This window comes from Vidua macroura, chromosome 16 (genome assembly GCF_024509145.1).
Source record: "Vidua macroura isolate BioBank_ID:100142 chromosome 16, ASM2450914v1, whole genome shotgun sequence".
Lineage (NCBI taxonomy): Eukaryota > Metazoa > Chordata > Aves > Passeriformes > Viduidae > Vidua > Vidua macroura.
Window position 1 is genome coordinate 8,896,216 of NC_071586.1, and position 13,338 is coordinate 8,909,553.

Sequence of the window (13,338 nt, forward strand, 5' to 3'; positions counted from 1 at the left end):
GGGGCGGAGCTGCGGGCGGAAGGTGCGGCCGCGCGCTGTCATGTGAGCGGGCGCAAGATGGCCGCGTTCCCCTGGTGAGGCAGCGGGAGCCGCCTGTTCCCCGCGGAGCGGCCGGCGGCGGGCTCGGGGGGCTGCGGGCTCGGCCACCCTGGCGGCCGGGGGGCCAAGGCGGGGGCGGCCGCGGATGTGCCGGAGGGGAAAGTGCGGGGCCTCTCCGCCCGCGGGGCTCGGGGCAGTTCGGCCTGGGGAACAGCGGCGGGGGCAGCCGGGGCGCTGGGTGCCGGGGCGCTGGGTGCCGCGGCTCCGCTGCCGTGGGACCTCAGCCCGGCGCTGCCCACCTCAGAATGCGATCTGAATGTACATATCACATTCACGGGACCCTGGCGTTACGCTGAGCTACGCGGGTGCCGGGCCGGCGGCGCAGCTCTGCTGCGGGACGGAGCCGCAGCTGTGAGCCGGCTGGGGCGCCACGGCCGCTGGCCTCCCGTTATTCCCGCTAAAATAAGCAGGAGTTCCCCGAGCGCCGCTGGCTTTCGCGGGGTGTTGTCACGGAGCGTGTCCTGCTCGGAGCCGAGGGCCGGAGCGGGGCCGGGGCGCTCCGCCCGCCGCCGCCGGGCGGGGTCTCTGCGGGCCCGCTGCCCCGCCCGCCCTGCGCTCGCCGGTGGGGCTGAACGGCTTGTGCTGGGTGTTCACCGATAGAACATTGTGAAGTTACCTTCCACAGGCTCTTTAGGACTAGACAGGGGCTGCAGACAGAGACAGAGTCAGCTTCCAGCAATGCGCATTTACAGGAGGATGTGTACATCTGAGGAAGCTGCACTGTGTAGGACGTGGAATTACTTAGTCTGGAATTTGGTTAGTAAAGGAAGGATAAAAGAGGCACTTTTTCTGTTACAGACAAAAGCAGTAGCAAAATAGAGCAAAACAGAGCAGAGCAGCAGAGATGCTGAAAACTTGGTTTTTACATAGTACAGCAATGAGGTAACAACAGCCTAATAAATAGGTAACATCTGATAACACTGATGTAGAAGTGGCCATGGGGAAATAACCAGACCTTTACCAGAGTAAGATGTTTCCATCATGCTGTTACCTAATACAGAAGATATTTTCATGCTATGGGGCTTAGCAGAACCCTAGCTATTTTTAAGCAGTGTTAATGGTAAAAAGCTGTTTTGCAGATTTATTGTCTGCATAGTCATCAGTCTGCATATGAGGAAAAAATAGCACCTGTTGGTGTTGAATAGTTGTATTAACATAATATTCTTTAAGCAATTTTTATAAATTTCAACAAATTTGTTAATGAAGTAAAAAGTATATAAAATAATTTAAAGTGCAGGGCTACAATGCAGTTTTATAATAGCTATGCATAAATATCTAGAGAAATTGTTTTTATGTCAGATACTCAGATAAGGATAGGTACAGTCAGTATGGGATGTGCTTCATTGTATTACTACCAATACATGTCTAATATTGTAAAGGAACTCTCTTCCATTTTATATGCCTGGCTCCTTTGTGCTCCCTGTGAGCTTTTTGAAGCACTTGCTTTAGGATAAGCACTGGCTCTGGGAGGGTGCTGTGTGCCTGAAAGCTGTCCCAGGGAAAAGGATATTTTACCAGGAGGAGAGAAAAAGGAGTGGTGGCAATTGCCGTGGTGGTCATGTGTGGGAAAGGTTGAAATCCACTGTTAAAAGAGCAGCTGAAGCAGGGATGTAAATCATACAGAGGATGAAACCCCAGCTTGACCAGAGTCTTATTTTTATTACCTCTCAAAAGTTGGCTGCACTGCTGTGGCCAAGAAAGGAATGCTTAATCTCCTTTCCCTGGGGAGTAAGCAGAACATAATGCCAGAGCAAACTTGATCTTGTCTTCTGTATTAGCTCTGTTACAAGCTGTCTTATCACTTGAATAGCCACATTGTAAAAAATATACTTTTGGAAGACTTATTTGCAGGGTTTGCAGCTCTTGTTCATTGCCACGTGTGTATTATTACCATGTGCACTTGCTTAGTGTGCTTACACTAATTGGAGTGCAGTTGATTTTGGCCTGGGGATGCTGACAGGGCTGTCAGCAGTTAAAGAAATGTTACAATTGTGTAGCCAGAAAGAGTTTGAAAGATTTTCCACCCAGGTGCTGATTAACCCATGATGCAAATGAGCAAGAAGAGTCATAGAACAGTGAGACAATAGCAAAAAGAAAAGGAACTGATGATCAAGAAAACAAAACAAGAAAACAAATTAGCATGTGGATTTCACTGGTCTCTTTCTCTTGTTCTGCTTTATGTCATTAGATGCCAGAAGTTTCTCCTTGGAGTGGCACAACCATAAATTGTCTAATCTGTAATTAATTATTAAGGAAACTTTGACATGGTATCTGTAGAAGAGCTGGCTGCTTAATGCTGCTGAAAATCTTCCAAATGAGTTAATGCCTTTCAGTAGGAATGGAATTATTTAAAAGTTTGGATTAATTCTTGTGGGAAAGCTATGTGTGTTATGTGGGGGAAGTGCTGTTTGCTTTTGTTAGTAGTCTGATTTAAAGATTTTTTTGTGTATCCCCTGATTTTCCTTATTCATCTGAGGATGTAGTATAAACATTCTCAGTGTCTTGCATGAAACAGAAAAGAGCAATTAGCAGCTCTGCATGTTTCAAAGACTAAAAAAGAGTACAACTAAATGGCTGAAAGTAAAATTTCTCCAGTTTTAGTTTTATGTTATCTCAGTAGAGAGAAATTTGGGTCTTTATGTTTGCTTATTTTTGAATATGCTTTTTTTTGTAAATAAGCATCTGTATAGATGTAGGAATGCTTCTCTCTTAGTATGTGGTCATTTATATGCATATATACTTTCCCTTCACTCTTGCTTTTTAAGGCATGCAAGATCAAGGAACTATGTGTCAGAATCTGAAGTGTGCAAGCTGGAATCTGTACCCTTGGATTTTGGTGATTACCATCCACTGAAACCCATTACAGTGAGTTTGTTTGTGCTTTTGGAAAAGGAATCTCAATTCAGACTGTGTGTTCCTCTTTTTACATCTGTTCCTTTAACACGAAAAGGCTTTGAGGATGGTGGTGGTACTTGTGAAGTTGCTTTCAGTGTTAGTGGCCTGTTTCAGAGGCATCAAGGTCTATTCTGTTTGCCCTTCACAGAAGTTTGCTGGTGCTGTTATGTGTCAGAAACACTCTCCTGACAAATACAGCACCTCCAGCTTGTAGGTTTTCTTGGTTGCATTAAATGCTGAATAATCGATAAATTTAAAATCAAATTGTTGCATTACAAATGACCTGCATAATTGCATGATGTAAGGTTTGGTTTTGGTTTAGCTTCCAGTCAGCTGTGTACTTTAAAACATTTATCATTTCTTTGATGTGTAAGAGGCTTTTAAAGATGTACAGAAAAAAATCCAGCTTCAAAGAGGTGAGTTATCCACCAATGAATGATAAATGGGCGGCAGCTTCTGCTCAGGAAGGTCAGCAGGGAGAGAAGATGTTGGCCTGAGGTATGGATTTTATGTTCCAGGCTTGAGTGTTGTACAGGAAAAGTAAAGATGAAATTGGCAGAGGAAATGAAATAGCAAAAAAGAGTTTGGAGGACAGGGACAAACCTAAGAGAAGGGATACTAGAAAGATACTCAGAGTGGTGGTTCTTACAATTTTGTAGACCTAAAATAGGAAGGAAAAAAAAAAAAAAGCAGTGGAAATGCTACTGAAGAGTGAGTGCCTCCACATTCAGGGAAGCGGGGGGGAAGAAAAAGAATTAAAGAAAAGTGAAGAAAACCTTTTCATTTAACAGTTCTGAATTTTTCTTTAGGTTACTGAATCCAAGACGAAGAAGATGAACAGGAAGGGAAGTACTTCTTCTACTTCCTCCTCTTCCTCTAGTTCAATGATGGACCCTCTGAGCAGTGTGTTGGATGGCACTGATCCCTTGTCATTGTTTGCAGCAGCTGCAGATCCTGTGACTACTGCTCCTCCCATGGTAACTCTGAGGGCTCTTATCTCAACTAAGTAAAAGGAAACCAAAACCATAAAGCCAACCCTGGATAAAATGTATTGTCTCACCAGTGAAGAGGTTAATATAGGAAATATACCATATTAATATAATAGTCTTTTTTATTGTCCTACTTTTATCTGATTTATGGTAACATATTTATTTAAATATGGATTTTTAAAAATATTGTAACTTTTGAAAGGATCACGTAACACTTGAAACATTAAGTTGACCTTTATCAGCCTTCTCTTCTTTTTCTAGATCTGTGTTTAACTTTTGCACTTGTACTCCTGTAACAGGATGGTGCACGAAGGAAACGGGATAAAGATGAGAGCTCAGCAGTAGGAAGTGACTTTGAACCATGGTCAAGCAAACGTGGTGAAATCCTTGCTAGATACACAACAACAGAGAAGCTTTCTATTGTAAGTGGTGGCTGCCACAGTTGTTTTTATTTGTACTAGACCTTTAATGGATTTTGGATATTGCTATTTTATAATTCTTTTGTGGGTAAATAGTGGTTCTCTAAATTTCAGTTTTAATATAGTAGAAAACTGAATCACAAGCTCTCACTTGTAAAGATTGTTTTAGAACTGAATCCAAGTATTTTGATATTTAGAAGCCATCACTTTGTCTTTTTGTAACAATGCAAATAACTTCTAGTCTTGCATCTACTTCTAAATGATTAGAGGGTTGATTAGCAGTGTAATTACCCTGTGCAGTCTTGGAATGCTAGTGAGTACATGTTTTCTAACAGTCTGCTTTTTCTATTTCCTTGCAGAATCTGTACATGGGATCTGAGAAAGGTGAGCACTTTCTTTACCAGTAACAGAGGTTGCTTGAGGCAGGGTGCACTGTCAAGTTTGTGGTCAAGAATAGCTGAAATGTGTTTTCCTGCCTCCCCCATTCTGACACCATGGTCCTTGCTTTTTTTGTGGATAAGATGTCTGGATGTTTGTTTAAAATAGTTATTGAAAATAAGCCACCTGACCACCTTGTCTTTTATTCCTATGGGCTGATGAATTTGTGATTATTTCACTGCACTGCCTTCCACTGTAGCTTAAAACTTTTTTCCATTTAAATGAGCAGTGATGTTTGAAGGATCATGTTTATCAACTCTTCTGCTAGCTGGAAGGAAAGCAAACAAGTCCTTTGGGAAATTGTTCAGCTATTCTTTACATGAAAGTGAAGTGATTTCAACTGTATGCTGGGTGTTTAAAAAAGAACCAAATGTTAAATATTTTATTGTGTTTTCTAGCAAAGGGAATCTGGGCTAGGTAATCATAGCATAGTAAATCAGGATTTTTCTATATGAATAAACATGCAGCATTTCAACATCTGCAAAAATAGAAAACACTTTTTTGCAATGAGAATGGTCAAATACTGGAACTGGATGTTCAGGCAGAGTGTAAGATCTATATCCTTAGAGATTGTTAAATTAACTGGATATAACCCTGTGCAACTGTTGTAACTTCAGATTTGGACCTGCTTTGAGGAGGAGAGTTGGACACAGACCTCCATAAAGCTTTTCTATCCTTAATTATCCTATGGTTCTATCTGATTATTCTTTTCTTACCAGTAAAACTTGCAGAAAAATCCACTCATATTCAATTCTGCTTACTTGTCATTGCCCCTGTTCAAAATGAATGTTTAGATGTGTGTCTTCAGGAATAGTCACTAAAGGAACCAAACCACCTGTCTTCTGTCACAGAAGCTGACTGGTCCCTCTCAGGCTCCTTCAGGTTTGTTTCTCTTCTGAAGTCCCAGTGTTTAAATTTTAAAGAAATTTAATCTGTAATTTTTTTACAGGAAAAGCCACCACTGTTGGTTCAGCAGTTTCTGAAAAAGTGAGGACAAGGTTAGAAGAACTGGATGATCTGGAAGAGGTGAGAAAGCTTTCTGATGAAATTACAGCATCATTATAATAGTGAAAGGAATTTGTGAAATAAAAATCTTTGTGAAACCTTTTAAAAAGGTCCTGATTCTGCAAGTGCAGTATTTAGATAAAGATGTACTTTCTGTAGGAATTCTCTAGTGATTTTAATCCTTATTGTTACAGGATTTGGGAAAAATCATATTTTTGTATCACTAGAAATTGTGATTTGAAAACTTACCTGATCTGTTGCTGTTGATTTACCTTCTTATGGCTGTAAAACTTTGTGGAGCCCCGTAGTCTTAACATCTGATAATTCTGGTTGCCCCTGTTGCAGAAGCTGCATATGTCTACCTGAGTTTAATTTAAGTTACAATTATGAGCTTGATAGAAATACTGAGTACTGAAGTTATTTCTCAAGCTGCAGTATTTTACTGTGCAAGGGTGAGATGTTTCATAATCTACTTTCCTAAGACCTGAAGGGAAGTTGTAATAAATTTTGTAGGATTGTCCTCAACAGCATGGTGATTTGAGTCTATAATAACAGCACTCTCCTTCCTTCCCTCCTGCTCTTATTAAGAGGGTTTGTGTTTTCTTGCCAGGGATCACAGAAAGAGCTGTTGAATTTGACTCAGCAGGATTACATGAACCGAATTGAAGAACTGAACCAGTCTTTAAAGGATGCATGGTCCTCTGATCAGAAAGTAAAAGCTCTGAAAATAGTCATCCAGGTCAGTTTTATGCTTTTGTTCTATGCAGAACCAGTGAGTTTGGTGATATAACTTGTCCAGTTTCCTTCTTGGGAAAGGAAGACTTTCTACTGTTTTTCTATTACTTTCTTTATTTCTCCTCTGAAACACATTTCTTCCAGAGTTTTATGACTTCTGACAGTAGTTGGATTTTCAGCTTTGTTGGTACATATTGGTTTTGACTAGGTTATGTAGGATGGAATTCTCAATGAGTCACCAAATGACAGATATGAAATTTCACCTGCTTAAGGGTAGTTAGAACCAATAACATGTAGTGATAATCAGCTCTTTGTAGGATGTGTAATCTCCTTTCCTGTCCTCTTCCCCTTCAGCCCCTTGCTCCCTACAAATAATACCAGAATAGCTTTTTGAACATCAGCATTTTACCCATCCAAACTTAGTAGGGCAATTAAATAAAGGGATATAGGACCTAGGCAAGCTACCAAAAATAGCTCCAGATTTTTAAAACTGTGTGTATGGGGTTTGTTTTTGTTTGTTTGTTTGAGAACTTGTCCACGGACTTCCTTTGGGTCATTTGGGGTGATGTGCTTTGAGGAGGGCATGGGGAAATAGGACAGTTAAATGCTCTTTTGTTTGGCTTGGCCTTTAAAAAAGGCCAGAGGGAGAGTGCAGCAGAGGACAGATGAGATAATGACATCCTTAAAAGCTGTAAAACTGATGTAATGCTCATGGTCATCCAGTGGGGTTATATAAAGTCAGGATTTTTTTTTTTTTGTCATTCTGGATACTCTTGTGAAAACTGCTTGAAGTAATTTCATCTTAAATTGCGGTAAAGACAAAAAAGGAAATGAAACATTAATGAAGTGATATCAAACAATGATATGTGACCTAGGGTGACTAATGTACTATTGTAATACTATGAAATCAGCACTATTTTTGTTAGTTTAAAAAAATCCATATATAGGATTGTGAAGTGTGAATATGGTCTTTGGATGAGAAGAAGAGCAGCAGGGATGTACTGCTTTGTGTGAAATATATACATATATGTGTGTGATAATGCAGTGATAATCTATGCATTGATACTTTCATATGTTCTTTTGCAACTGGTTCATAAACAATTTTGAAATAATAGTTTCTAACATGGGATCCAGTTAGGAAAGTGGTACCAAAGCTGAATCTCTGCTGAAGTGTTGTTCACTTAGTGTGGCAAGCACATTTCTCTCTGTGCACCTCAATAAAAAATCCTGAGAGAGAGAGAAATGTGCTTGCCACAACTTAGCACTTAATACTGCAGATGCTCATCACTAATTGAAAGACTGCCTAAGAATGAAATAGGTACTTGTGTAATTAATGAATTTAAAATTTTCAGGAAGGATAATAATTCTGTAGTTATAAAGCAGGATAGGGTAGAATCCTCACTGAACTTTACTTGTGCTTCTTCCTGCAGAGTGCTGTATCCTCTGAAAGAGCTGAGCAGTTCTCTTGGCATCAGGCTGTAGTTCTATACGTAGTCTGCCATTATTGTTACAGACTGGTTAGTATGTAGTAGGAGGAGAGAGTTTGGCTTCTGGTTAGGAAAATTCCTTCACCAAAAGGGCTCTCAATCACTGGACCAGTCTGCCCAGGGCATCACCATCCTTGGAGGTATTTAAAGGATGTCTAGATATGGCACTTGGGGATATTTTTTGTATTGGTGATCTTGGCAGTGATGGTTTAAAGGTTGGACTCAACAGTCTTGAAGGTCTTTTCTAATCTAAGAAATTCCAATCTAAGAATTTTCCAATCTAAGAAATTCCTCAAGTGCCTTTTTGCAAGATACTTTACTTGTCAAGATGGAGTATGCTAAGCTACTTAGAGTAAGCTGAACTAAGTTGATTATGTGTGTGATCTCTAAGAAAAGTGGTAATTCAGTGTTTGTGCTATGTGTAGGTCCCAAACAGCTACTGAGTTATCTTTCTTTGAAGGTGACTGGCTTACCACACAGCAGGGAAGATTCTGCTTTGGTTGTAGGATGTGAATGCTCTCACCTGTCTTTCTGGTGCACTCTTCAAGTTACCGTGATGAATAAAGCAAAAAAACGTAGTGTGCCCCTTGTTTAAGCATGTTCAAATGATGTGATTTCCTTCTTTAAACAGAGCAGTCTTGTGAGGTATTGGATTGCTTCCTGGATTTCTGAAATGTAACAAAAGTTTAAACTTTATTTATTCCACTGAGATTGAAGAACTGTCTCCTGGTGAAGGAAGGAGAAAGGATGGAGCTCATAGAAAATACTGTCAGTCTTAGAGACCAGAGAGGACTCAGGGCCAGAGGCCACATTTGGCTTAAGCAAGGAAGAGGTGGATTTCTCTCCCCAGTCAGTCATTCACCTATTTTCTTTTGGTAGAAGCTGGTCTTTTTTTGTGAGTAACCTTCTGCCAAAATTTTTGACTCCAGTTTAATCTTGGAAAACAAAGTATAGCTTAATTAATATCATAGAAATATCCTCTTTGCTCAGTGTTTATTTTGAATTCATACAATCAATGGACATGTTCCTTCCTGGCCTGAACACCCAATGAGAGTAGAACTAAGTAATGGATAATACATTTTCAAATGTGACTTTGTTCCAGCCATCATTGCAGTCCAAATGCCATGATCAGGTTGTGTCCCAGTGGGTGGTGATTGATTACAGAGTCCTCCTGGAGCTGACTGTGGCTCAGTCTCTTTCCAGAATGTTTGAACTAGTTATGTGAGCTGCAAAAACGCATTGGAAAGCTCATTAGCTACACTTCTAAAATTGTTTCTTAATGTAATCTATATTACATTTTGTGTTTGATATGGATGCTTGGAGAAATGGTGAAAAACTGAACAGTGTCCTTATTTAGAGAAGAAGTGCCTTTCAGTGCTTTGTCTGGGAGAGAATTTGTCTTGTCTGAACAGATGCACAGATCTTCATGGTCAGCTGGCACTCTGCATTGTAGATTACCCTGTATAAAGGAAGACCAGGTGTGTGTAGCTCTGGAAATTACAACAAGCACCATGGTCTGTTGTGTTAGATGTCCTTGTGCCTTTGGCTTCATAGTTCATATGGGCCCTTTCCACCTGTGGATAATCATCCATTCCAGCTTTTCTGGAGTAAAACCACAAACTTATGTTTGCCTCTAAAAATGTTTTTTTTTTTTTTTTTTTTTTCCTTCTAGTGTTCTAAGCTTCTTTCAGACACAACAGTAATCCAGTTTTATCCAAGTAAATTTGTTTTAATTACAGATATCCTTGATACTTTTGGTAAGTATCTACTGTGCCAGTCTTACTACACAATTGTTAATAAGATTATTTTTTTGTGATGTTAGAAAGCATCAAAGTTTTCCAAAAAGGGCTGAAATGACTTTTAGTTTCAACATGGAATATTTCCAACATAAACATTTGGACACCAGTGGTAAACATGGTATATAATTGTAAAATATCTCCTAAGAGTCAAAAGTTCTTAAGATGAAAACATTTCACTTTGTGATTCTATGCTTTATATATTAGTGAATATTTAAAAAAAATGTTAGGAAAAATCATGATCTCTGCATTTTGAAATTAAAAACACGCGGTCATTATAAAAATATTTTGGATTTTAGCAGTCTTTTGACTCAATATTTCATTAGTTTTGTATTTTGAAGAATAGAAGTCAAAGTTTTCTTTGGCTGAATAGGGACTATGAAATGATCAGAATGTAGTTATTGATATTTTTTTTAATATGTTTTTAAACTTGTAAGTGAAATTGTCATCAACTTCATGTGACTCTCTTATTTTTCTGCCATGTTATGGAAAATATTTACAATGGTATTGAAAGTTGAAGAGCATTTTGGTGCCAGCAGGATATGCTACAACAGAGATCCAATTGTTCTTTCTTCCTGCTTCCTCTTTGTGCTCCTTCCTGCTTGCTGAAGGCTGCTAGAGATAACACAATATCCAAACTCAGCAAAGTCAGGACAGCAGCTGTCCTTTCCTGGCCTGGGAGAAATCTGACCTGTGTGTTACCTCTGCACTTAAGGGAGCCAGAGAATGTTTTTTTAGTGTGAGAAGTGCTAAATTACACTGAACATTTCAGCTTCACTAGAGGGCAGCAAAATGTCAGTGTTCTAGGAAGTTTTTTCCCTCTAATTTCATTGTATGGTGGAAAGGGAACCTTTGTGCCAGCATTTTGTGTTTTACAGTTTGTTAATTTGTTTTGATTTTTTAAATTATTTTTTTTTCTTTTTAAACCAGGGAAACTGGTGTATGAAAGAATTCTGTCAATGTGTGTGGATAACCGAGTCTCTCTGCCAGGTAACTGTGTTTGTTTCCGCTGTGCTCCAGAAAAAAATCATGTCCTACCTTGAGGGAGGTTAAATAGAGGACCATTGCTACTCTATCTCCTATAGAAAAAGTTCTGATTTGAATCTAGCAGCTTTTAGTTTTTAACAGAGTAAAATCCATGGCTTGCAGCTTCCACTGTTCACAGTGTTCATGCAAAATTACATTTTAATTGTGGAGGATATACCTAAGATATAGTAAAGTATGCTTGTGGTTCTGATGTTCCTAAATGTAAACTGAGTCTTCCTGAGACTTGAAATCACAAGGAATTATGTAAGTTCTCTAATACAGAGTTTATTAGGGGGAGGGAGAATTAAACAGGAATGGCCTAATTAGATTAAGGAAGACTTTTTTTTCCTTTTTTGTCTTATATGCTCTCTTCTGAAAGTACTACAGTTTTAGTAGCTTAAAATTAATGGTAGAAATGTAACAAAGCTGAGAATCTCAGTTCTTAGTAAATAGGGTTTTTTTACTGCTACACTGGAAGCTTGATAGTTTTGCTGTAATAAAAGAAGAATTTTGGAAGTAACAGCAGGCTGCTTCTAGCATAATCTTTTTAACTTGGGCCCTTTTTCTTTTTTCAGTTGAAGTTCCAACACAACATAAAGATCTAGTTTGACATTTCAGGTGAAAGAACCTCTTTAGCAAGACATGGAAAGATTCTTTGGAAAGGCATTTCCTTGCAGTTTGAAGTGCACTAAGTGCACATGCTTGCAAGATGAAACATTCTGTAGTTGGCAGTGGAACAGTGCCATTAATTTGCAGTTAAATCCATAGGATGGGAGCTGTAAACTTGAAACCAGCAAATACTGAAATTTGAAGTGAACCTAGAGAAAATAGTGAAGATAAATGTGGTTGTTGCAGATCTGACAAACTGCTCTTACAAACATTAATGAAGGCAGGCAGTTCCCATAGCACGTCAGGATTTCTGGGCACAGTTACCTCTGTTCTGGAGAGCTGAGCTCCTGCTGCAGCTGTACAGCTGCCAGAGGCATTGCTGGTGGGAACTTCCCAAGCAGCTCTAAAAGTGGGAGGGACAAGGAAAATCTGTGCTGTGCTGATTGTGCATGTGAACCTTTGGGGATTTCAGGCCCAGCCTCTGAGCTTGTCCCTTGGGAACCAAGTGAAACCAAGTTCAGTGAGAACTGAGATCCCAGATGAGAAAGATACTGAGTGCAGGGAGTTCTGACATGTGGCTTCTCTCTTGTTGGAAATTGGAAGCTTTTTTGTGGAGCTTCTCAACTTCTGGAGGCTGGAGTGCTGTTTTAAATGGTTTCAGAAGGAGTTTGTAAGAGGATGTGTTCAGGGTACAGAAACAAGGTTTCTGTCCATATTCAGTATTTCCTACTTCTTGCAATAGTATTATTTAAAATTTATATTAGCATTTTAAAATAAACAATTTGAGTGCTTAACTCTCTTTTGTGTGTTCTCTAGTCATTGTAGATTTGTATAGATGTGTTTGTTACAGATCCTCTGTATTTTCTTTTTCTTACAATTTCTGATCTTGGAAGAGCAGAGGCAGAGGTTGGATTTCTCAGTAGCAGCTCTGAGATGAGCTCCAAGTGCTTGAATTCAGATTCTGAAATGTTATTTACTACAAGATTGTACCTGTTTTTGTTATGTACTCAGCTCTGACTGCTGCTCAAGAGAGCTGAGAAGCAAATGTATTGCCTATTTTATTATTGTGCACTTAATTTCTTGACAAATGGGAAGAAAATACAGTTTTAAACCTAACATGAAAAGTAACTTGTTTCCAGAAAGAATGTAACTATTTCTGGATTGTTTTTTTTCCCAGATAACTTTTCTCCAGAGAGTGTTAACGATACAGCTAAAGAAACTTGCTTAAACTGGTTTTTCAAGATTGCTTCAATCAGAGAACTTATTCCCAGATTGTATCCTTGTCAAATGAGACCCTCACAGTGTGTCTGCAGGTTTTTTGTAGATTTTTCCAGAAGTGAACATGTTTGTTTCAATAAAACCCACAGGACCTAATGTTTGTACTGGTTTTATTTTGTTTGTTTCAGGCTGTATGTTTTGAATGTACTTTTGAGTCGTGTTTCATAGTAAACTGAATGCTTAATTATTGGCTCTGAGCAGTTTGGAAGTGACAGAGATGATGTATGAAAAATTTTGAAACAGAATCTTGTAGATAAATTGTAAAAATCAGCAAAGTGTAGTGACATGAAATACAGAAGGCCTTAAAATAGTTCGGTCAATATCCATTTGGTGTATGTTTGCTTATGGTTTTTCAGTGGTGTGAATCTTAGTTTTGTTCCTTAACTTGGCTTCAATTTAGTTACGTGGAAGCAGCAATACTGAAGTGCAATAAATTCCTATCCAAAACGTAAGAATAATGTTAAGTATGGGGAGGAATGGGCAGACTTAGGAACTAATTAAATTAATTAAGTACGAGAGGTCTGTGATTAATGGTGGGTAGGGTCTTAGTAGAACTGAGATG

At 39.2% G+C, this 13,338-nt stretch overlaps 1 protein-coding gene across 3 annotated transcripts in view; it reads left to right on the forward strand.

The window, feature by feature from the left end:
- The first annotated feature begins 2 nt into the window (after positions 1-2).
- Positions 3-13,338, forward strand: part of VPS35L (VPS35 endosomal protein sorting factor like) — a 46,555-nt gene continuing 33,219 nt past the window's right edge. The window contains exons 1-11 of one of the 3 annotated variants that reach the window (XM_053991625.1): positions 3-74; positions 2,865-2,964; positions 3,804-3,971; positions 4,283-4,405; positions 4,762-4,786; positions 5,790-5,866; positions 6,456-6,584; positions 9,740-9,824; positions 10,794-10,853; positions 12,676-12,772; positions 13,177-13,224. In XM_053991625.1, coding sequence (XP_053847600.1) covers positions 58-74; positions 2,865-2,964; positions 3,804-3,971; positions 4,283-4,405; positions 4,762-4,786; positions 5,790-5,866; positions 6,456-6,584; positions 9,740-9,824; positions 10,794-10,853; positions 12,676-12,772; positions 13,177-13,224 — 929 coding nt within the window. In that variant the 5' untranslated portion in view covers positions 3-57. Of the gene's footprint in view, positions 75-753; positions 824-2,864; positions 2,965-3,803; positions 3,972-4,282; positions 4,406-4,761; positions 4,787-5,789; positions 5,867-6,455; positions 6,585-9,739; positions 9,825-10,793; positions 10,854-12,675; positions 12,773-13,176; positions 13,225-13,338 lie in introns of those variants that run through there. The other 2 variants (XM_053991623.1, XM_053991624.1) reach the window with 2 other exon arrangements.